The sequence below is a fragment of the Homarus americanus genome, unplaced genomic scaffold, assembly GCF_018991925.1.
Source record: "Homarus americanus isolate GMGI-L3 unplaced genomic scaffold, GMGI_Hamer_2.0 scaffold51354, whole genome shotgun sequence".
In the NCBI taxonomy this organism is placed as follows: domain Eukaryota; kingdom Metazoa; phylum Arthropoda; class Malacostraca; order Decapoda; family Nephropidae; genus Homarus; species Homarus americanus.
Genome location: NW_024750910.1, coordinates 2,986 through 26,247, shown reverse-complemented (window position 1 = coordinate 26,247; position 23,262 = coordinate 2,986). Strand labels below are relative to the sequence as shown.

At 39.1% G+C, this 23,262-nt stretch overlaps 1 protein-coding gene across 1 annotated transcript in view; it reads left to right on the top strand.

The window, feature by feature from the left end:
* LOC121854500 (obscurin-like) overlaps positions 1-23,049 on the top strand; it is a 193,651-nt gene extending 170,602 nt beyond the window's left edge. Inside the window, exon 25 of the mRNA XM_042349181.1 lies at positions 22,815-23,049. Within this exon, the coding sequence (XP_042205115.1) occupies positions 22,815-23,024 (210 nt within the window). The 3' untranslated portion in view covers positions 23,025-23,049. The remainder of the gene's footprint in view (positions 1-22,814) is intronic.
* The last annotated feature ends 213 nt before the right edge of the window (positions 23,050-23,262 follow it).

Genomic DNA, 23,262 nt, shown 5'->3' with positions numbered 1-23,262 from the left:
TGGATGTGTCAGGCGCTGTTACAGTGGCAACAGCCCAGCTATCCCGCCACCCCAGGTTACAAGTGTTCGTGTCCCAGGCCGGGTGCAATTCCCCCGCCACCCCTGTGCTGGCTGTAGCTGACACGGGTGCTATGGTGTGTGTGGCAGGCGCATCCCTGCTCCGGGACGTGGCGAACAAACAGCTCAAGTGTCTGGGGTCCGCCCCCTGCCGCCTCGGTGTGGACGAGGGGTCCACCGTCCAGGAGGTCTACTTCGTGCAGACAGCCAAGGCCCTCTATCTGTCATTGGAGGCCTGCAAGTGCCTCAACTTGGTGCCTGTCGACTTCCTGCTCCATAGACGTGCTGTGGCTGCCGTGGGCGATGGAGGGGAGCGGCACACTGCCAACGATCTACCTCCGAACCGTTTACCTGAGAGCAGCCGTTTCCCGCCGAGGCCAGTTGAGATACCCTTGCCTCCTTTGGAGGAGAATGTGGCCAGGCTGGAGGCATGGCTACTCAAGCACTTTTCGTCTACCGCATTCAACACCAGCTGGTTCCCACTGCCAGTCATGACTGGTCCCCCTCACCGTATCCACCTGACGCCCGGCACGACCCCCTACGCCTGTCACACACCCGCTCCCGTTCCGAAACACTGGGAAGCGGAGGTGAAGGCCCAGTTGGAGGAGGACGTCAGGAGAGGCGTCATCCAGCCAGTGCCTGCTGGTGAGGCTACGGAGTGGTGCGCCAGGATGGTCGTGGTGGCCAAGAAAAACGGTCAGCCCAGGCGCACTGTGGACTTCCAACGCCTTAATGCAAGCTGTCTGAGGGAGACGCACCACACACCTGCACCATTCGACATGGTGTCTGGGGTGCCAGTGCACTCGTTCAAAACCGTCGCCGATGCCTTTTGGGGATTTCATAAAGTGGAGTTGGAGGAGGAGAGTAGACGCCTGACCACATTCATCACGCCGTTTGGGACGTTTTCGATACTGCAGGACGCCCATGGGACATTGCTCAGCGTCAGATGCTTACACCAAGAGGTTTGACGACGCTATTCAGGATGTGCCCTGCAAGTACAAGTGCGTGGATGACACTCTCCTCTATGACTTCAGTGTGAAGGGGGCGTTCTGGCACACTTCCGATTTTCTGGAGACCTGCGCTCGCACAGGTATCACGCTGAAACCAGAAAAGTTCTTGTTCTGCAGGAGAGAAGCTGAGTTTGTGGGTTTCCTCCTGGGGTGGGACCTGTACCAGCCCACTGCCCAACGTCTGTCAGCCATCAAGGACTTCCCCATGCCGGATCAGCCATCAATCACTGACATCAGGTCCTGGCATGGCCTGGTTAATCAGTTGGCTCCCTTCCTTGCCACTGCACCTGTGATGGAGCCCTTCCGTGAGCTCCTCAAGAAGCCAGTGGGCAAGCAGGTGTATTGGGACGACCAGCTGCGGCTCAAGTTTCGCCAGGCCCAGGACACCATCTGTCAGTTGGCCAGAGACGGCTTGGTGTACTACGACAAATCCAGGCCTACGGCAGCTGTCACTGATTGGAGCAGGGAGGGCATCGGCTTCGTCGTCCTGCAACAATACTGTGCCTGTGCCTCTCCAGAGACGCCCTTCTGCTGCAGAGGAGGGTGGCGGTTGGCTCTGTGTGGTAGCCGACATCTGAGCACGGCCGAGGCCGGTTATGCTGCAGTAGAAGGGGAGGCCCTGGCTGTGGTGTGGTGCCTGCGCAAGGCCAGGCTGTTCCTCCTTGGCTGCCCGAACCTCATTCTGGTGACGGACCACCGCCCCTTAGTTGGCTTGCTAGGGGACAGAGCCTTCACGGATGTGGCGAATCCGCGCCTGTTCAGGCTCAAGGAGAAGACCCTGCAGTACCGATTCACGGTCAAATACTTGCCAGGGAAGCGGAACTGTGCAGCTGACGCCCTATCCCGCTTCCCCTCCCTCAGGGCGGCGCCTGATGCGGAGGACATGGACCAAGAGGAGGACCTGTGCGCTGCAGTGTGTGCAGTCACAATCGCAGCACTGGATCAGGATGGGTGCATCACTATGGACGAAGACACAGTGTGCAAAGCGGCGGCGGACGACCCAGTGTACCAGATTCTAGTGTCGAGGGTGCTGGCGGGCGACTGGCACCCCCACAAGTCACAGGAGGTGGCCTGTCTGCGCCCGTACTTCTCGGTGAGGGACAGGTTGGCTGTGGTCAGGGGTTTGGTCACCTACACCTTTGACCAGGGCTGCGTGCGCCTTGTCATCCCCGACTCCCTCCGCCACCGGGTCGCCGTTAACCTGCATGTGGGGCACCAGGGCCTCGACTCAATGCTCAGGCGGGCCCGGCAGTCTGTCTATTGGCCTGGCATGGAGGGTGACCTGCAGTATCATCGGTCCCGGTGTGCTGCTTGCGAGACCCACGCCCCTTCCCAGCCTCCTGAGTCGTTGGTTCTGACCCCAGCGCCAGACTATCCCTTTCAACAAGTGGTGGCCGATTTGTTCCACCTGCAGGGCCGCACGTACCTAGCATATGCTGACCGACTGACAGGTTGGCTGGAGATCGCCCACTTCCCCAACGAGGCCACCTCTGGAAAAATCATCGCCAGTCTGCGGGCCTACTTCACGAGGTGGGGGGTACCTGAGCAGATCTCCACAGATGGAGGTACCAACCTTGCCAGCCTTGAGATGACAGATTTCCTCAAGTCATGGGGGGTCGAGGTGCGCCTCTCGTCGGCCCACTTCCCCCAGTCCAATGGCAGGGCAGAGGCTGGGGTCAAGGCTGCCAAGAGGCTCCTCAGGGATAATACTGGGCCCGGGGGTAGCCTGGACTGCGATAGGACATCCCAGGCCCTCCTCCAGTACCTGAACACGCCTCTGCGGGGGGTGAACAAGTCGCCCGCCCAACTTGCCACCGGCCGCCAGCTCCGTGACGGCGTTCCCGTGGCCAGACAGCACTATAAGGTGGACCAGCACTGGCGGCGGGCACTTCGTATGAGGGAGGTGCGCTTGGCCGAAACACAGGATGGGGTCCTGTCGCGGAGGGAGGTATCCCGCCAGCTGGCTCCCCTAGTCGTGGGCACGCAGGTGCGTGTGCAGGACGCAGCTACCAAGCTCTGGGACAGGACAGGCATAGTGGTGGAAGCCCGCCCTCACAGGCAGTATGCCGTCAGGTTGGGTGGCAGTGGCAGGGTGTCCATCCGCAACAGACGCCACCTGCGAAACGGCTCCACACCTGTGCCTACTACTCCGGTGGTGCACCAAGCTGTGCCTCCTGGCCCCCCTTCTGCTGTGCCCTCCATACCCGCGCCCTCCTCCGCACCCACGGCCCCTCCCCAGTCGAGTGCGGCCAGGCCCAGGAGAGGCCGTAGGCCTCCGGGCTGGTTGACGGACTACGTGGTGTAGTGTATGTGATGTAAAATCAGTTTAGAGGTTTTTTTTTTGTTTTTTTTTGTTTTTTTCCTTTGTTTGACTCGTTTTTCCTGCATTATTGTTGTTTTTATGAATGCATTGTTTTCCTTTTGTTAGTTCAAATGTGCATTGTCATTTCCTTTTAACTTGGGTGGGGGAGATGTAAGATTGTACCATCGTACGATATGTTTTCCCATGTTGAGATGGGGGCTTGTCTTTGGCAGCGCCCGGTTGCCAGTCTCCAGCTGACGCTGTTAGAATAAAGTCTATAAAGAACGTGGTCTATGACTCCAACCTCTCACAGATCGTTTTAACAAAAACCATTCGTGCAACACTTTATCGTGATTTTCTAATTTTTGCTGATGTAAGATTTTTCTTTCAGCAATTTTATTGTAAGGCTCAGACGAGGCTGTGAATTCTAGAATTTTATTCTTTGCCTTTTTTATATCGTAAATTGTAGACTTTCCGATGTCGTATGTTTCCATTAGAACAGTACAGGAGTATTGCTCACACCACGTTCTAGTTTCTTAATTATTTCAAGTTTGTCACTCAATTTCAACGTGTTCTTCTTTCTCTTCACACAACGAAGTTTATCTACTTTAGGAGCCATTATTTTGGGCTTGTAAATACGTATGCTATACAGATAGACCCCGACTTACGACGGGGTTAGGGACCCAAATCCAGGTCGTAAGTCCGACATGGTCGTAAGTCCGACATAGATAAAAAAAAAAAAAAAAAAGTCATAGATTCTAAATAAATAATCTACAATACAGTACAGTAAAGTAATGAATAATGAGGAATGGATACAGTACAGTGAAAGTAATAAATAATAAGGAATGGTTACAGTGACTGAGCACTTACCTTTAATGTAGTCAGCTGAATGCACATGGGGCCCCCATAATTTTCTAATTATACATGGAGACTACATTAACTGGAAACGTTTCGATAGAAAATGCGTGTCATTTGAAAAAAAAAAATTTTTTTTTTTTTTTAAATAAAAAATCTGCGGCGGTCGTAAGTCCCGACGGTCGTAAGTCATAGCAGTCGTAAGTCGGGGTCTGTCTGTATATGGTAAATGGAAAGAGTAGGACACAAAATTACATATGTTATCACAGTTTGATTGCTTGTTTTAAAATGGCGACCGCGTGGTGTCTTTTTGTCACTGTGCAGCTGTGGCGCTCACGCATGCACACACACACACACACACACACACACACACACACACACACACACACACACACACACACACACACAAGGCCGCTAAATTTAAAAAGTTTGAGAGTTTTCGAAAAGTCCGGGTTCTCAGTTGGTCCGGACTCCTGGCATCCGGATTTTTGGACTTCTACTATGTATATATTCCTCATTCCTCTCAAACCAGGCAAATTCCTACACTTAAGAATATTTTGACTCTACCCTATCGTAATGAATTTGTCCCGATAGTTCGGTCCCTCAAGCTACTAAATATTAATGTTGTTTTCAAGTATGACTCAACCATTACCAATATGTTAATAAGAAATAGCCCAAGTTTGAATGTAAGTGGAAGTGTTTATTGTATTCCATGAAGCAAATGTAATTGTAATTATGTAGGATAGACAGGAAAAACACTGCAGCTCAGAATCAAACAACATAAGTACAATATCAGAACAGCACAACATAAGTACAAAATCAGAACAGCATCTGAAAGCAGTACCCTGTTCGTTCATGTTAGGAATAATAATCATCCCATTGCTTGGGAAAAACGCTTAGAAGTATTCAAATCATCTTGTCACAGAAAGACTTCTGGTTGAAGCTAGTTTGATTAAGGAATTAAAATCAATAAACATTAGTGATGGTCAGTTCAAAACTGATATGTTACATAAATTTATTTGTCAGTGGCCCAAGGTTAAAAATGCTTTGAAAACCTTTGATCTAGATGCAGGATAGTTATTTAGTGGGTCCTGATTTTTGACCTGACCTGACAAGTCAGCCGCCCTTCTCTTAAGCTCCACGTGTTCATGTGGGGATTAGTGGATGACATCATTATGACCTGACCTCATGTTTAATAAGGTCACCCTGTATATTTAAACCCTCTCTCTGTCCATGTAATCCAGTTGCCTCTGAAGATGTCTTGAATAAAGACGAAAGCTAAGGTGCTCTGTTGTTTCTTTTCCGTATTTATCAATATATATATATATATATATATATATATAATATATATATATATATATATATATATATATATATATATATATATATATATATATATATATATATATATATATATATATATATATATACAAATTTTAGATAACATTTTTCAGTAACTATGTTATCTCTTTTTTGTGCAAAAATATATGACATGAAATTCAAAATATTCCTTGTCTTACAAGGAATCCAGCAATGTCAATTATATTATCCTAACTTAGTTTGAGGAATTATTTATTACAAAAAGCAAGTATTCTGGTTTTCCCACACATCTCCTTGAGACGGTTGGGTGGGGGGTGGGGGAGGGACGGACCGACCGACCATCTGTTACCCAGTGAAGAATTTTTTTTTTTTTATTAACTTAAAGATATTTGTTTTAGCCTCATAAAATCTATACAATTACTTCCGTCAGAATACAATTTACATTGCTGGAATTTTATAATTTGATGATCATTTGAAATATAAACATCATATATTTTGCACATACATGCACCTTTAGATAAAATGTTTAATCTGGAGTAAGTATACATCTTTTGCAAAAAATATAAGACGCTTATATTCAAAAAAAAATATTCCCGGTCTGCCATGAATCCAAAGCAATCTCAATTAAGGCTTATCCTAACTTAATCTGAGGCATTATTTAATGCCAAAATGTTAAAAATTTATTTTTTTCTAATTCCACTCTTTCTCTTGGTGGGGGTGGGGGAGGGTTGGGACTGACCACAAGTTGGAAGAGGGGGAGGCAAGGGGGCACTTTGATTGATGGGGATAGTGTCGAAGATTATTTTTTTTTATGAAGACATATTTGTTTTAGCCTAAAAATTCATAAATTTACCCGCCAGAATATTACACGCTGGAATTCTTATAATTTGGTGATTATTTTGATGAGTAAACATCATATATTTTGCATTAGACATGCCAAATTTTAGATAAAAATTTTTTTCTTGGAGTGTCTATAGTTATCTTTTGTGCAAACAGGTTACATTTATTCAAAATATTCCTGGCCCCAAGGAATCAGCAATGTCAATTGTATTATCCTAACTTTAGTTTGATAGTATTATTTATTAAAATTTAGTGGTTTTCCTGCACTTCTCAGAGAGGGAAGAGCCAAAAGAGTGTAGTGTGAGAGGAGGGGAGTTGAGTCCATTATTTGAATGGACATTAACTTGGCGATTGTATTTCTCTATTTCTTAAGTATTAATTGTGTATGTACCATCATAATATGATAAAGAGTTTTATTATAAAGTTATAGAATGCGGGAGTTTGGGGTCAGGCCGGTTTTATTAACATCCTAATATGTTCTGTTGTTCACTAAACGCGTGATTTCACTTAACACGGACCCTGGGTTCTACGGATCAAGTATAAGGGCACCGTATATATATATATATATATATATATATATATATATATATATATATATATATATATATATATATATATATATATATATATATATATATATATATATGTTAGTTAACCTCAATTTTACGCTGTTAATGTAACCCCGAGGGTCCCTGCAGCGAGAAACGGTAAAGTGAATAACATAACATATGGGATTAATTGAAATAGAGTCCGGCCGACCCCCCAAACTCCCACTTTTGACCATACACAACTATGTTGTAGTAAAAAATTTTATCTTAACTTTATGATGGTTTGAAAACAAGTAATATAGAAGAGGCAAGAAGTTAGGAAAATAAAGGTTAAATAGATAGAAAAATAAAGGTTAGTTAGAAAACTAAAAGTTATGTGGAACACTTACGTTAGTAAAGATGGGGTCGGCATACGATGGAGGCTGGTTCCTAGGCAGAGGGCAGATTATTTTTCCCCAGGCACCGCTCATTACTAGGTGATCACCATCACGTACTTATAGCGTCAGGGCTTCCTGACAAATCCTCAAAGTCATTCACTGTCACTATCATCAGTTTGGGCTGGCTGTGTGGGTTATGGCAAAGAACTCGTTATGCTTTGACGGTTGAAAGTTTATGTTGTCTTGATAATCGCGGATAACGGCTCCATAGCCTGCACCAGCCGGTATGGAAGTATTCTCATATGTCATCGTCATTGTCGTGAGGAAAGGAAGGACTTCATTTTCTGCACACCCATGGCACCCTTAATATCACTATGAGTTAAACTGTGTTGTTCGAGAATGACGCGACCTTCTTTCCTCCTGATCACTGACGGATCTTCTTTCCAACATCTCGTCAGGCAGTCACTCAGGATTCTGATCACCCAGGATGCTGCTGCTGGTCTCGGAGAAGTCTGAACTAACAGTTCAAGTAGCTTCTGGCAAGGTCCACTGCTACTGCAACAGCTCCGACTTCACCAGTCACAGATTGATTCTCCTCCACCTGGTATTCCATGAACACATGTCTCCAGTGTGTATTTAATTGTAGCAACAGTATTAAAGTTGATCCCATGATCGCACCAAGAAGTCCACAGCTTTCTTGATGTTAAATACTTCCAGAATTGTTTGAACAGTATTTTGCTGTGCCAACTGTTGATCCTCATCTTCTTTCGGCTTCTGCTATCGGTGGTGATGTCACTCAGGTTACGCAATCCCTCCCTGGTAAGCTTGGTGTAGTCGTTCAGAGTTTGAATTTTTTTTGTTGAGAATGCAGCTTTTACATTGCCAGATTAACTCTTTGGTCCATGGGCTGTATTATAGACGAAAAGTGGGGAGGAATGAAAGACCACTTTACGCTGGGATGACGATCTAACAGAGGGGGGGCGGTGTCCTGCGTTGTCTGAAGCAGCGAAATAAAATATTGAATGGCACATTCTGTCGCCGCTATGAATTTTTAAGCATCGGGAACAAAACAGTCATCAAACCACAGAGAGGGACAGTGAGAACATCCACGCTTTACGGTATGTCAGCCAGTGGACATTTAGCTGGTCATGTGCATGGTTTTGTAGGCGGCGGCTTATGCGCGGATCACCGATATCCTGAGCTTACAGGTACCGGAGGCATTGGTGGTAAACAGGACGGATATGCTTCCTTCTTGACCTTCCGCCCAATCCTGCTGGCATTCTTACAGCCATGATTCTGAAGGTAGTTTTTTCCAGAAAAGTCCACAGAAGTCAGATTCGTCCATGTTAAACACCTGGTCGTCACTGTACTGTCCTTCCTCCATAATCTCACGTAAGCGGAGAGGAAATTCCTAGCAGCACGGTCATTTCGCTTCTTCACCACCAATGTTTATATTGGTGATCTTGTTCCGGATCTTAAACCTCTGTAACCACCCAGAGGAAGCATTAAAGGGTTTGGGCTCTGTAATTCCCATCTTTCGTGCCACTGCCATGTACAGTTGTACCCCACTTAACATACGGTCAATTGAACCCAGAGGGTCAGCGTTAAGTGAAATCCGCGTTAAGTGAACAACAGAACATATGGGATTAATTCCAATAGAAACCGGCCCGACCCCAAACTCCACTTTTGAAGGCACATACCTATATTTGTAGTAAAATAACATCTTAATTTTATGATGGTACATGCACACAATTAATACTTAAAAATAGAAAAATACAGGTCGCCAAGTTAATGTCCATTCAAATAATGGACTCAACTCCCTCCCCTCTCACACTACACTGGATCTTCCCTCTCAGAGAAATTTTGGGGAAAACCCTAAATTTTAATAAATAATACCTCAACTAAAGATTAGGATAATACAATTGACATTGCTGGATTCCTTGTAAGACCAGGAATAATTTTGAATATAAATGTCATATATTTTGCAAAAGATAACATAGTTACCTAGAGAAAATTTTTTATCTAAAATTTGTATGTTTAATGCAAAATATATGATGTTTATATTCAAAATGATCCCAAATTAGAATTATCAATGTAAATTATATTCTGGCCGTGTATTTGTATGAATTTTATGAGCTAAAACAAATATCTTCAGTTAATAAAAAAAATATTCTTCCACGACACTATCTGTCAATCAAAGTACCCCACCATGCCTTCCCCTCTTCCAACACTGGCGGTCCGTCCAACCCTCCTCCCCACCCCCACCAATCCTCCCTTCAAGAGATGTTTAGTGAAAAACTAAATTTTAACATTTAGTATTAAATAATACCTCAGATTAAAGTTAGGATAATATAATTGACATTGCTGATTCCTTGTAGACCAGGAATATTTTTGATATATATGTCATATATTTTGCACAAAAGATAACATATTTACTCAGAGTAAACTTACATCTAAAATTTGTATGTCTAATGCAAAATCTATGATGTTTATATTCAAAATGATCATCAAATTTTAAGAATTCCAGCAATGTAAATTATATTCTGACAGTAATTTGTATGAATTTTATGAGCTAAAACAAATATCTTCAGTTAATAAAAAAGAAATATTCTTCACGGTAACAGATGGTCGGTCGGTCCCTCCCTAGCAGATGTGTGGGAAAACCAGAATATTGACCTTTTAAGTAATATAATTCCTCAAACTAAAGTTAGGATAATATAATTGACATTGCTGGATTCCTTGTAAGGCCAGGAATATTTTGAATACAAATGTCATATATTTTGCACAAAAAATAACATATTTACTCAGAGTAAACATTTTATCCAAAATTTGTATGTCTAATGCAAAATCTATGATGTTTATATTCAAAATGATCATCATATTGTAAGAATTCCAGCATTGTAAATTATATTCTGGCGGATAATTTGTATGAATTTTATGAGCTAAAACAGGCAGGCAGGCAGGGATGGGGTGGGCGAATACAAAATAGCTCGCCCGGACACTCTGCGGCGTATCTGGAAAAAACCCTCGTTAAGTGAAAGCTCAGCTCTGGCTAGGCACACCGAGTATCGTGAATCGCGTTGCGAGAAACCGTGTTAGCGGTGTAACAATATATATATATATATATATATATATATATATATATATATATATATATATATATATATATATATATATATATATATATATATATATATATATATATATATATATATATATATATATATACACCTAACGACTTACGACGGGGTTTAGGGACCAAATCCAGGTCGTAAGTCCGATATGGTCGTAAGTCCGATATAGATAAAAAAAAAAAAATTTTTTTTAATAAAAATCTACAATGAAATACAGTACAGTAAAAGTAATGAATAATGATGAATGGATACAGTACAGTGAAAGTAATAAATAAAGAAGTAATAATAATAAGGAATGGATACAGTGTGACTGAGCACTTAACCTTTAATGTAGTCAGCTGAATGCATGGTCCCCCATAATTTTCTAATTATACATGGAGACTACATTAACTGGAAACGTTCGGTATAGAAAATGCGTGTCATTTAAAAAAAAATTTTTTTTTTTTTTTTCCTATATCTGAGGCGGTCGTAAGTCCCGACGGTGTAAGTCCACGTAGTCGTAAGTCGGGGTCTGGTGTATATATATATATATATATATATATATATGCAAATAAATCACTGTAGGTGCTGTGATATAGATATGCTGATAACCACAAAGGAAGAAGAAAACACGAAGTTCCCAGGCTTTGTGTAATTCACATCTTCAGGGGTAAGTACAGACTAGAGAGTAATACTGATCCCAAGCCCACCCATGACCATAAGAATATCTTAATATTACCATTTCACAAAAATTTCTCACACATTCCTGCACAGCTAAAAACCTGGTATGTCAATGTGGCATTTAAAAACTCATGCACTGTTAAACAAATGTTTATCAAGAACTCCCCAACAACAGAATTGGTTGCATTTATAAAGTTCCTTGCAAGGAATGTAATATGTTTTACTTAGGCCAGACAGGTAAAGATCTTGCAACTAAAATTAAACAACACAAATACAGTGTTAGGACAGGCCAGGAATCCAATGCTCTGTTTGTTCATTTGAGGGATAACAAGCATTGCATTGACTGGGATAATGCCTCCTCAATATTACCATGTAATTCAATTGATAGTAAGACATCATAGAATCTAGTCTTATTAAACATACGAAGCATTCAACATGAATTTGAGTACTGGCATGTACAAGCTGGACAATTTTGTAAATAAGAAGATTTGTGATCAGGTGAGAAGGCGGGTCACTTGACCATCTGACCTGACCACCAACCGTTGTGTGCTATTTAAAGATTAGTTGGGTCATTACCTAATACCTGACCATTATGGACCTGGTCTCACCCTCCTCTATATATACACCTTGATTTGTATTACCCTCTATAGTCTGTACTCACCCTGAAGATGTGAATTACGGCATAGGAACACGTGGTTTTCTTTTCCTTGTGGTTATCAGCAAAATATATATATATATATATATATATATATATATATATATATATATATATATATATATATATATATATATATATATATATATATATATATATATATATATATATATATATATATATATATATATATATATATATATATATATATATATATATATATATATATATATATATATATATATATATATATATATATATATATATATATATATATATATATATATATATATATATATATATATATATATATATATATACCACTAGACCCCGACTTACGACGTCGGGACTTCACGACGCCTCAGATATAGATAAAAAAAATTCTTTTTAATGACATGCATTTTCTATGCGAAACGTTTCCAGTTAATGTAGTCTCCATGTATAATTAGAAAATTATGGGGGCCCCATGTGCATTCAGCTGACTACATTAAAGGTTAAGTGCTCAGTCACACTGTATCCATTCCTTATTATTTATTACTTTCACTGTACTGTATCCATTCATCATTATTCATTACTTTTACTGTACTGTATTTCATTGTAGATTAAAAAAAAAAAATAATTTTTTTTTATCTATGTCGGACTTACGACCATGTCGGACTTTGACCTGGATTTGGGTCCCTAACCCGTCGTAAGTCGGGTCTAGGTATATATATATATATATATATATATATATATATATATATATATATATATATATATATATATATATATATATATATACAGTAATACCCTGCTTAACGCGGTTTCGCTTAGCGCGATTTCACATATACGCGGTGCCTCGCCAGAGCCGAACTTTCACTTAACACGGGTTTTTTCAAAGTATACGCGCAGTGTGTCCGGCTCGAGACGCTATTTTTAGATTTGCCCCACCCGCCACCCGCCTGCCTGCCTGCATGTTTTAGCTCATAAAATTCATACAAATTACCCGGCCACAATATAATTTCCATTGCTGGAATTCTTACAATATGATGATCATTTTGAATATAAACATCATAGATTTTGCATTAGACATACAAATTTTAGATATAATGTTTACTCTGAGTAAATATGTTATTTTTTGTGCAAAATATATGACATTTGTATTCAAAATATTCCTGGTCTTACAAGGAATCCAGCAATGTCAATTATATTATCCTAACTTTAGTTTGAGGTATTATTTATTACTAAAAAGGTAAATATTCTGGTTTTCCCACACATCTGGTAGGGAGAGTTGGTGGGAGGTGGGGGGGAAGGAGGGACCGACTGACCATCTGTTACAGTGTGAAGAATATTTTTTTTTTTTATTTACTGAAGATATTTGTTTTAGCTCATAAAATTCATACAAATTACCCGGTCAGAATATAATTTACATTCCTGGAATTCTTACAATTTGATGATCATTTTGAATATAAACATCATAGATTTTGCATTAGACATACAAATTTTAGATACAGGTTGTACCTCTCTAGTCTGGCAACCTCGGGACCTGACCGGTGCCGGACCATGGAAATTCACCCTTTTCCTGGATAGATAGTGACTTGTGCTTATGCCTGGAAGCACTAGCACCACTTTCTCTGCGTCATGGTCTCTTTGAAGACATATTGAAGGGTTAAATGTCGTATAGTAGCTTCTCAAATTTCGCGAGTTTTTAATTCTTAACGTATTTTATTGGAACACACAAAAAATAAATAAATAAAAATTTTGACGGCGGAAACTTGAATTTCGACGGGTTTGAACGGCCCGCCAACGTGCAGACGACGTGCATAATCGTGTAAACAGCGTCATTTCTCTTATGTACAAAAGATTCATTATTGTTTATTACTGAATGTCTTTTTTATTGAATTAATGTTTATGTGTGCAAAATGAGCAATACAATTCATTAATAATACGTAGAATATTAAAACACACGAGGAAATGACACAGCATTGTTTTCGTTGATTACAAAACCAGTGACTAACTGGTTCTACATATAAAACTGAAGAAAATAAGACCTTGGTTGTAGCTGTAGTAAAATTAATATGGTTGTTTTAAGTGATGTTATTTAATGTTAATAAATGGAACAATAGAAGTAGCTAATGATACTGGTAAAGAAAAAGAGAGATCGCATGTGTAAGTGCGCATGCGCACACGTGAAAACATATCGTCATTACTTTACATAAGAATATGAAAGCAACACTTATTTAATGTTCATATATATTTTATTTAAAGTTTCTGAATTTGTTTTTATTGAATTAATGTGCGTGTGTGCAAAATTAACAATACAATTTATTAATAATACGTGGAATATTAGAGGAGACGAGACGGCTACCGGCATTGTTTGTGTTAAAGCTTACGAAACCAGTGACTGATTGGTTCTACATATAAAACTGAAGAAAATAAGACCCTGAATTTAGCTGAAGTAAAATTAATGTAAAAAATGAATATGGTTGCTTGAAGTACCTGTAATGTTATTTAATGTTAATAAATGGAACAATACAAGTAGCTTACCATTAATGGTAAAAAAAAAAGTGAGACTGCTCGTATGTAAGTGCGCACATGTGAAAATATATCGTCATTACTCTACATAAGAATATGAAAGCAACACTTATTTACTGCTCATATATATTGAAGGGTTAAATGTTGTACTCTGTATAGACAAAGAGGAGAGAGAGCAGCCGACTGATGTAAACAAACCTGATTTTCACGGCTTTTTTTTTTTTTTATGACGGACATTCCACCTACATAGGTCACTGACCCACATTGGGGCCTTCCGTTGAGGGCAAAAATTTTTAACATTTCTACACATAATAATTCAGGATAAGTAAAAAAAAAAAAAACTGCCTATCTACCTATTGGACAAACTAAAATCGTTCCGGACCACGGGAGTTTCCGGACCACAGAATGCCGGACAAGAGAGGTACAACCTGTATAATGTTTACTCTGAGTAAATATGTTATCTTTTGTGCAAAATATATGACATTTATATTCAAAATATTCCTGGTCTTACAAGGAATCCAGCGAGTGTAGTGTGAGAAGAGGGGGAGGGAGTTGAGTCCATTATTTGAATGGACATTAACTTGGCGACTGTATTTCTCTATTTCTCTTAAGTATTAATTGTGTGCATGTACCATCATAAAATTAAGATGTTATTTTACTAGAACATAGGTATTGTGTCGGAAAAAGTAGAGTTTGGGGGTCGGGCCAGTCTCTATTGGAATTAATCCCATATGTTCTGTTGTTCACTTAACGCGGTTTTCACTTAACACGGTACCCGTGGGTTCAATTGACCACGTTAAGCGGGGTACTACTGTATATACACACAGGTTGTACCTCTCTCGTCCAGCAACCTCGGGACCTGACCGGTGCCGGACCATGGAAATTCACCCTTTTCCTGGATAGATAGTGACTTGTGCTAATGCTTGGAAGCACTAGCACCACTTTCGCTGCATCATGGTCTCTTTGAAGACATATTGAAGGGTTAAATGTCGTATAGTAGCTTCTCAAATTTCGCGAGTTTTTAATTCAACGTATTTTATTGGAACACACACACAAAAAAAATAAATAAAAATTTTGACGGCGGAAATTTGAATTTCGACGGGTTTGAACGGCCCGCCGACGTGCAGACGATGTGCATAATCGTGTAAACAGCTTCATTTCTCTTATGTACAAAAGATTCATTATTGTGTATTACTGAATGTCTTTTTTATTGAATTAATGTTTATGTGTTCAAAATGAGCAATTTAATTCATTAATAATATGTAGAATATTAAAACACACGAGGAAATGACACAGCATTGTTTTTGTTGATTACAAAACCAGTGACTGACTGGTTCTACATATAAAACTGAAGAAAATAAGACTTTGGTTGTAGCTGTAGTAAAATTAATATGGTTGTTTTAAGTAATGTTATTTAATGTTAATAAGTGGAACAATAGAAGAAGCTAATGATAATGGTAAAGAAAAAAGAGAGATCGCGTATGTAAGTGCGCACACGTGAAAACATATCGTCATTACTTTACATAAGAATATGAAAGCAACACTTATTTAATGTTCATATATATTTTAATTAATGTTTCTGAATTTGTTTTTATTGAATTAATGTTTGTGTGTGCAAAATTAACAATACAATTTATTAATAATACGTGGAATATTAAAACATACGAGAAGACAAGACGGCTTCCGGCATTGTTTACCGTATGTTAAAGCTTACAAAACCAGTGACTGATTGGTTCTACATATAAAACTGAAGAAAATAAGACTCTGATTGTAGCTGTAGTAAAATTAATGTAAAAAAATAATATGGTTGTTTGAAGTACCTGAAATGTTATTTAATGTTAATAAATGGAACAATATAAGTAGCTAACCATTAATGGTAAAAAAAAAGTGAGACTGCGCGTATGTAAGTGCGCACATGTGAAAACATATCGTCATTACTCTACATAAAAATATGAAAGCAACACTTATTTACTGCTCATATATATTGAAGGGTTAAATGTTGTACTCTGTATAGACAAGCAGAGAGAGAGAGAGAGAGAGCAGCCGAACTGCCGGATGTAAACAAACTTTAATTTCCCGCGGCTTTGTTTTTTTTTTTTACAGGGATTAGGCCACCTGGGCATAGGTCACTGACCCACATTGGGGCCTGAGGGGCAAAAATTTAATACTCCTGTAATAATAATAATAATAATAATAAAAAGAGAGAGAGAGCTGCCTATCTTCTGTACCTATTGGACAAACTAAAATCGTTCCGGACCACGGGAGTTTCCGAACCACAGAATGCCGGACTAGAGAGGTACAACCTGTATATATATATATATACAGTTGTACCCCACTTAACGCGGTCAATAGAACGCAGAGGGTCCCGTGTTAAGTGAAATCCGCGTTAAGTGAACAACAGAACATATGGGATTAATTCCAATAGAAACCGGCCCGACCCCCAAACTCCACTTTTTGAAGACACATAACTATGTTGTAGTAAAAATAACATCTTAATTTTATGATGGTACATGCACACAATTAATACTTAAGAGAAATAGAGAAATACAGTCGCCAAGTTAATGTCCATTCAAATAATGGACTCAACTCCCTCCCCCTCTCACACTACACTGCCGGCTCTTCCCTCTCTGAGAAATTTTTGGGGAAAACCACTAAATTTTAATAAATAATACCTCAAACTAAAGTTAGGATAATACAATTGACATTGCTGGATTCCTTGTAAGACCAGGAATATTTTGAATATAAATGTCATATATTTTGCACAAAAGATAACATAGTTACCAGAAATTTTTTATCTAAAATTTGTATGTCTAATGCAAAATATATGATGTTTATATTCAAAATGATCACCAAATTATAAGAATTCCAGCAATGTAAATTATATTCTGGCCGGGTAATTTGTATGAATTTTATGAGCTAAAACAAATATCTTCAGTTAATAAAAAAAAAAATAATCTTCACGACACTATCTGTCAATCAAAGTACCCCACCTTGCCTCCCCCCCTCTTCCAACCACGCGGTCAGTCCCAACCCTCCCCCCCACCCCCCACCAATCATCCCTTCAAGAGAAGAGTGGGTGAAAAATTTAGATTTTAACATTTTGTATTCAATAATACCTCAGATTAAAGTTAGGATAATATAATTGACATTGCTGGATTCCTTGTAAGACCAGGAATATTTTGAATATAAACGTCATATAATTTGCACAAAAGATAACATAGTTACTCAGAAAATTTTTTTATCTAAAATTTGTATGTTTAATGCAAAATATATGATGTTTATATTCAAAATGATCATCAAATTATAAGAATTCCAGCAATGTAAATTATATTCTGACCGGGTAATTTGTATGAATTTTATGAGCTAAAACAAATATCTTCTGTTAATAAAAAAAAAAAATAAATATTCTTCACAGGGTAACAGATGGTCGGTCGGTCCCTCCCTCCCCCCCACCCCCCACCAACCGTCCCAAGGAGATGTGTGGGAAAACCAGAATACTTAACTTTTTTGTAATAAATAATACCTCAAACTAAAGTTAGGATAATATAATTGACATTGCTGGATTCCTTGTAAGACCAGGAATATTTTGAATATAAATGTCATATATTTTGCACAAAAGATAACATAGTTACCCAGAGAAAAAATGTTATCTAAAATTTGTATGTCTAATGCTAAATATATGATGTTTATATTCAAAATGATCACCAAATTATAAGAATTCCAGCAATGTAAATTATATTCTGGCCGGGTAATTTGTATGAATTTTATGAGCTAAAACAGGCAGTCAGGCAGGGTGGTGGGTGGCGCAAATCTAAAAATAGCTTCTCGAGCCGGGCACTCACCGGACACTCACCGTGTATATGTGGAAAAAATCCGTGTTAAGTGAAAGTTCAGCTCTGGCGAGGCACCGCGTATATGATAAAACGCGTTAAGTGAAACCGCGTTAGGCGGGGTAATACTGTGTATGTATATATATATATATATATATATATATATATATATATATATATATATATATATATATATATATATATATATATATATATTTTGTTACGACCGTGTCGTATTTTTTTCTTTTTTTTTATATATAACATGCTCCCATGTTCCATATTATTCCTGTAATGATGTGTTAAATTTACTATTATATATTCTAGTCACCTTACCCTGTGCTGTTAAGGTTTTACTGTCATTATTTGTTCAAGCCCATCTTATTTCTTTATTTTGTATTGTAACCAGCATTCTTTGTTCTCTAACGACTATCTGCATCGTTAAACGACCCACCGGCGGGTCGCGTGGCGGGAGCCGACCTTATATATAGGACCCACCAACTGACTTGAGTCAGTTCAATTCTCCTGTCATACAGTCCACATCCTTTGAGTGTCACTTGTTACTTATACTTAATTTATTTGTGTTGTTCCTGTCGCCACCAATGTGGTATATCTATGTGAGTACCTATTTATGTCTCTGTTTGTGTCCATCAGTATTTGCTTAGTTGTATTCAAGTAATTCAGTGTTGTTTCACGTTAGTTAATTTCAGTGATAGTTTTTACATGTTTATGCAGTGTTAACGTAATCCAATGCTTTATTTTTATTCTTTTGATGTTTCGATGTTTTGTATCACTTGTGTCTTAAAAGTTTCGATGGTGAATCAATTTGTTGTGACAGCCTACGAGGCTCTTTATTGTGTTAATATTTAATCAATTAAATTCTTAAAGGTTTACTTTATTTATTTTTATTCTCTTTTAATTTACTTCACTTTTTTGTTTGGTTACGCCTAGAACCTGGATATTTAAGTAAATTAAGAGACGGCGTAACAATATATATATATATATATATATATATATATATATATATATATATATATATATATATATATATATATATATATATATATATATATATATATATATATATATATATATATAAGTGGGGTATGCTATAACGAATCTAATTGGTTCTAGAACCTCGTTCGTTATAGCGTTTGTTCGTTAGGGGGCAGGGAAAAAACACTTTTATTTGAGTTGCAGGCTGCACTTTTCAGGCATCGTTTGTATGGCTGTAACAAACACCTGTGCAAAATTTCATGCCATTTCATGCATACTTACCCTGCCGCATCGCGAACGACTTTTTGTCAACTTTTAGTGTATACAGTACCAAAAATTAGGTGTCATTTAATGTTTTCCAGTATAATGATAAATTTTACATGGGTGACATCGATTTAATTCACATGTTATTTTACAGGTACACCGTATAGAAAATCATTACAAGTTCATATTGAAATTCTTTTTCGTGCGGAACCTTGGCATCATTTTCCTAGACAATAATCTTTGCCTAATATATCCATCTCTCGATTCGTATCCCGTCACTTCAGTGCAAGCTTCAGTCATCACTTTTATGCCTCTCTCGACCGCCTGAGTGCTGTTTGGCCACTTGGGCACCACTAATGGTGTCTCAAGAATGTCATTAACCTGTAGATTTGACAGAGAAGCAATGTAAGGAGGCTCAGTCTTGAGTTCATTCCTCCAGTTAATCATGGAATGATAGTTTTTTGCTTGCCACTTTAGTTTCGGAGTCACCACCTTTCTCATGTTGACTACAGGAGGCACATCCTCATTCCCATCTCCATCTTTACCCTCCTCATCAGTATAGTTTAACAAATTCTCGTCAACAGCAGCATCAGAATCTTCCTCCTCCTCTTCAGATCTGCCAGTGCATTCTTCCTTTTGCTGATTCTCCTCTCTAATTTTTTTTATCATTGAGACAGCTTTTTCTCTAACAGTCATGTCCTCATCTGCACACATACCAAGAAGAAGTTGATCTGTGTGGGCGAAGTATGCATTTTTCTGGACAGCCTTCTTCACTATCGTCTCCTCCTCACTATTCAGGTGTTTCATATATAGCAGGGACTGGAATACGTTCCTTGAGCCGTGTGTTACGTAAGGGTGTATCTTGATGTAAAACCACATTGGAGCACTGAACTTTATTATTGTAATGACAATTCTTTTCAACTCATGGCTGGGTCTTGATGTTGCTACATACAGCCTGAGGATTCTACTCCATAAGGTGTTCCACCTTGACACACAGGGAGGACCTGGCTCAATAGCAGCCAAGTCATCTTCAACAACACTTGTGATAACTCCTTTACAAATCCTATACAGGTATTTCTGATCCCAGGACAGATCTTTCTCCACTTCATCATTAAACACAGGGAAATCAGGGAAACTGACTGGCTGGAAGGCGACAACTGGAAGCTCAGACAAAGACTCCTTGATCTGCTTTCCAATGGGACCACGCCAATGCTCAGGACCACTTGGTTTACCATCATAAGTGATAAAAAACTGCGCGGAAAGGCAGCTCATTTCCGTGAAGCTGACATATGAAATAATTTCAAGTGCGCCAACTTACCCAGGTCTCCCCTACATTACAGTACAGTAACACAACATTGAGAAATGAAATGAGAAAAGGCTGAGAATCAATATAGACATAGCGCCATACTCATCTGCAACAAGACAACTTAAATGAAATAAGAGATATGAAAAAAAGTTGATAAACACTGAACAGAACATTGCACCGCCACAGCGGCTGTTTGGCTAGTACTGTAGGTAAATTTAAAAATTTCAGTAGAAAATGCGGCAGACTAAACCTCGACATATCAGCTTCAAATTTGGCATGGAGTCTTAGATATGTATAAGGAACAATGCCTGAAGAGTGCAGCTTTGAGCAAAATTTCACTGCCCCCTATTGTTCGTTATAGGGGTAATCCGTTCCAGGCCCCCAAGTACAACCACTTAAAAATGAAAAATATATTATAAAATTGTAAAAAAAGTGCATAAATGTGCATTTGAACTCCTAAACTAAAGAATATCATTAATACTTGTAATAAAAAATAATAAATTAGTAAAAAAAATATAAAAAATACTGTACTTTATCTTACCTTAGTGTTGTTCAGCATGCAGGACAGGAGGCAGAGGAGGAAGGGGGAGGAGAGAATTACTGAGAAGAGGTGGAAGGAGAGGAGTCATCCTTTCTAGCCCTCTTTGGTGACTGTCCTACAGGCAGTTCATCTGTAGGATCTTTTTGAACGTTTTTAAAGAGGGAACCCAGGGTTGACTGCTTCAACCTGGATATCTGGACCTTCCAAAAGTGGGCCTTCACAGTGTCATTAAAATTACTAAGGCCCTTTTCCACAGCACCAACATCAGGATGATAATCCTCCACAAGTTTTGACAGTTTGTTCCAGCACCAGAACACATCCTTGAGATCTTTGGCTGGAATGATGCGGCTTTCCTCCTTGTCCTCATCCTCCCCTGACTCCTCAGAAGCTAAGCTTCGCTTCAGTGTCTCTGTCTGTTCATTATGAAGCTCGAGCAGCTCCTCAGTGGACAGTTCCTTCCTGTGCTCCTCCACCAACTCTTCAACATCCTCCTCATTCACTTCCAGGCCCATGGAATTGCCTAGACACACAATTTATTGCACAACAGCCTCTCCCTCTAACTCTTCAAAGCCTTCAAAGTCTCTTGGGGGCACACATTCAGGCCACAATGGCCTCCAAGCAGCACAAAGACACCTCACAGAAACCTCTTTCCAATCTGACACAATAAAAAACACAGCATCTGCAATATTGTAGTGACTTTTCCAAAAGTCCTTCAAACTAACATCATTGGAAGAAGTGGCCTCAAAACATTTTCTAAACAGTGCCTTTATGTACAGCTTCTTAAAGTTAGAAATGACCTGCTGATCCATGGGCTGGATGAGAGGTGTTGTGTTGGGTGGCAAGAAGTGCACAGTGAAGAAGTTGAATTCCTCTGGCATTTCTTCCATCAAATTAGGAGGGTGGGCTGGTGCATTGTCCATCACCAATAGAGCTTTTAAAATAAGATTATTCTCCCTGGTTTCTGAAAAATGGATATGGGCCAACCAGGGGTTGGACTTTTAAGAGTAGGACTGGCAACCATCTGCGGATTAATAAGATGTTTTTTTACATATAGCACTGTACTTATAATGCCATGATACTGTATACGTATTGTGTTGTCAGTCTGTGGAAGTCATTTATTGTCAATTAACAACTGCCATAAACTGTGTTTGGTTTTACAGTAAACAGTATTACTTTATTTTAAAGCAAATGTAAAAAATTTTCCAAGCCAAAATTGTGACTTGTTTTCGTTATTCTTTTTCTTGTGACTTTATTTCCATTCACCCCCAAAATCTGACACCCCCCCTCCCCCCACCACCATAAAATCTTGGAACTGCCCCTGAATCCTCAACCCAAATTGGAATTCCAGGATTCATTCCTGCCTTATTCTTTTAGTTTTAATTTTTTCTGGTGCAATAGTTTGTTCCACAACCAGTAGAAGACATTTCACTCTTATTATTACTATAGACTCTTAAACTCCTAACTTTATATCTGGGATTTATGCCATATTTCTCATATATATACCATTCATACAATTACTGTATGTCAGATTTCTTTGCTGAATTCCTGTAGAAAATTATGACAGTGTTTTGACTTAATCATTTATTTATTCTTATTTATCTCCATTAGTTCAAGCTCCACATGAGACGTCACACTGGAGAGAGACCTTTTACTTGCTCTTACTGCACCAAGCCTTTCTTAAATCGTGAAGCTTGGCGAACACATGAAAGGAAACACAGTGGAGAGAAGCCATATGTCTGTGAAGTTTGCACAAAAGGTTTCACTGAGCAGTACACTCTAAGAAAACATCTACGAATGCATACAGGTAACTTAATTTAAGGGGAGGGTCCTACAGTTACTCATGGACTTTTTTCTTTTTTTTACAGATTTGCCTATTTTTTTTTCTTTTATGTTATATGGGGCTCAATAACTTAGGGTTTTGTAAGCTTCAATTAAAATGCCCAAACAGTCTTGATTTTTTTTTTCAGATTTGTTTAATTTTCCCCATTAATGGGGACACCCATATCAAAAAAATGCTATTGACTGATTTTTTTTTATAAGTTGTTTCGTTGCTGAG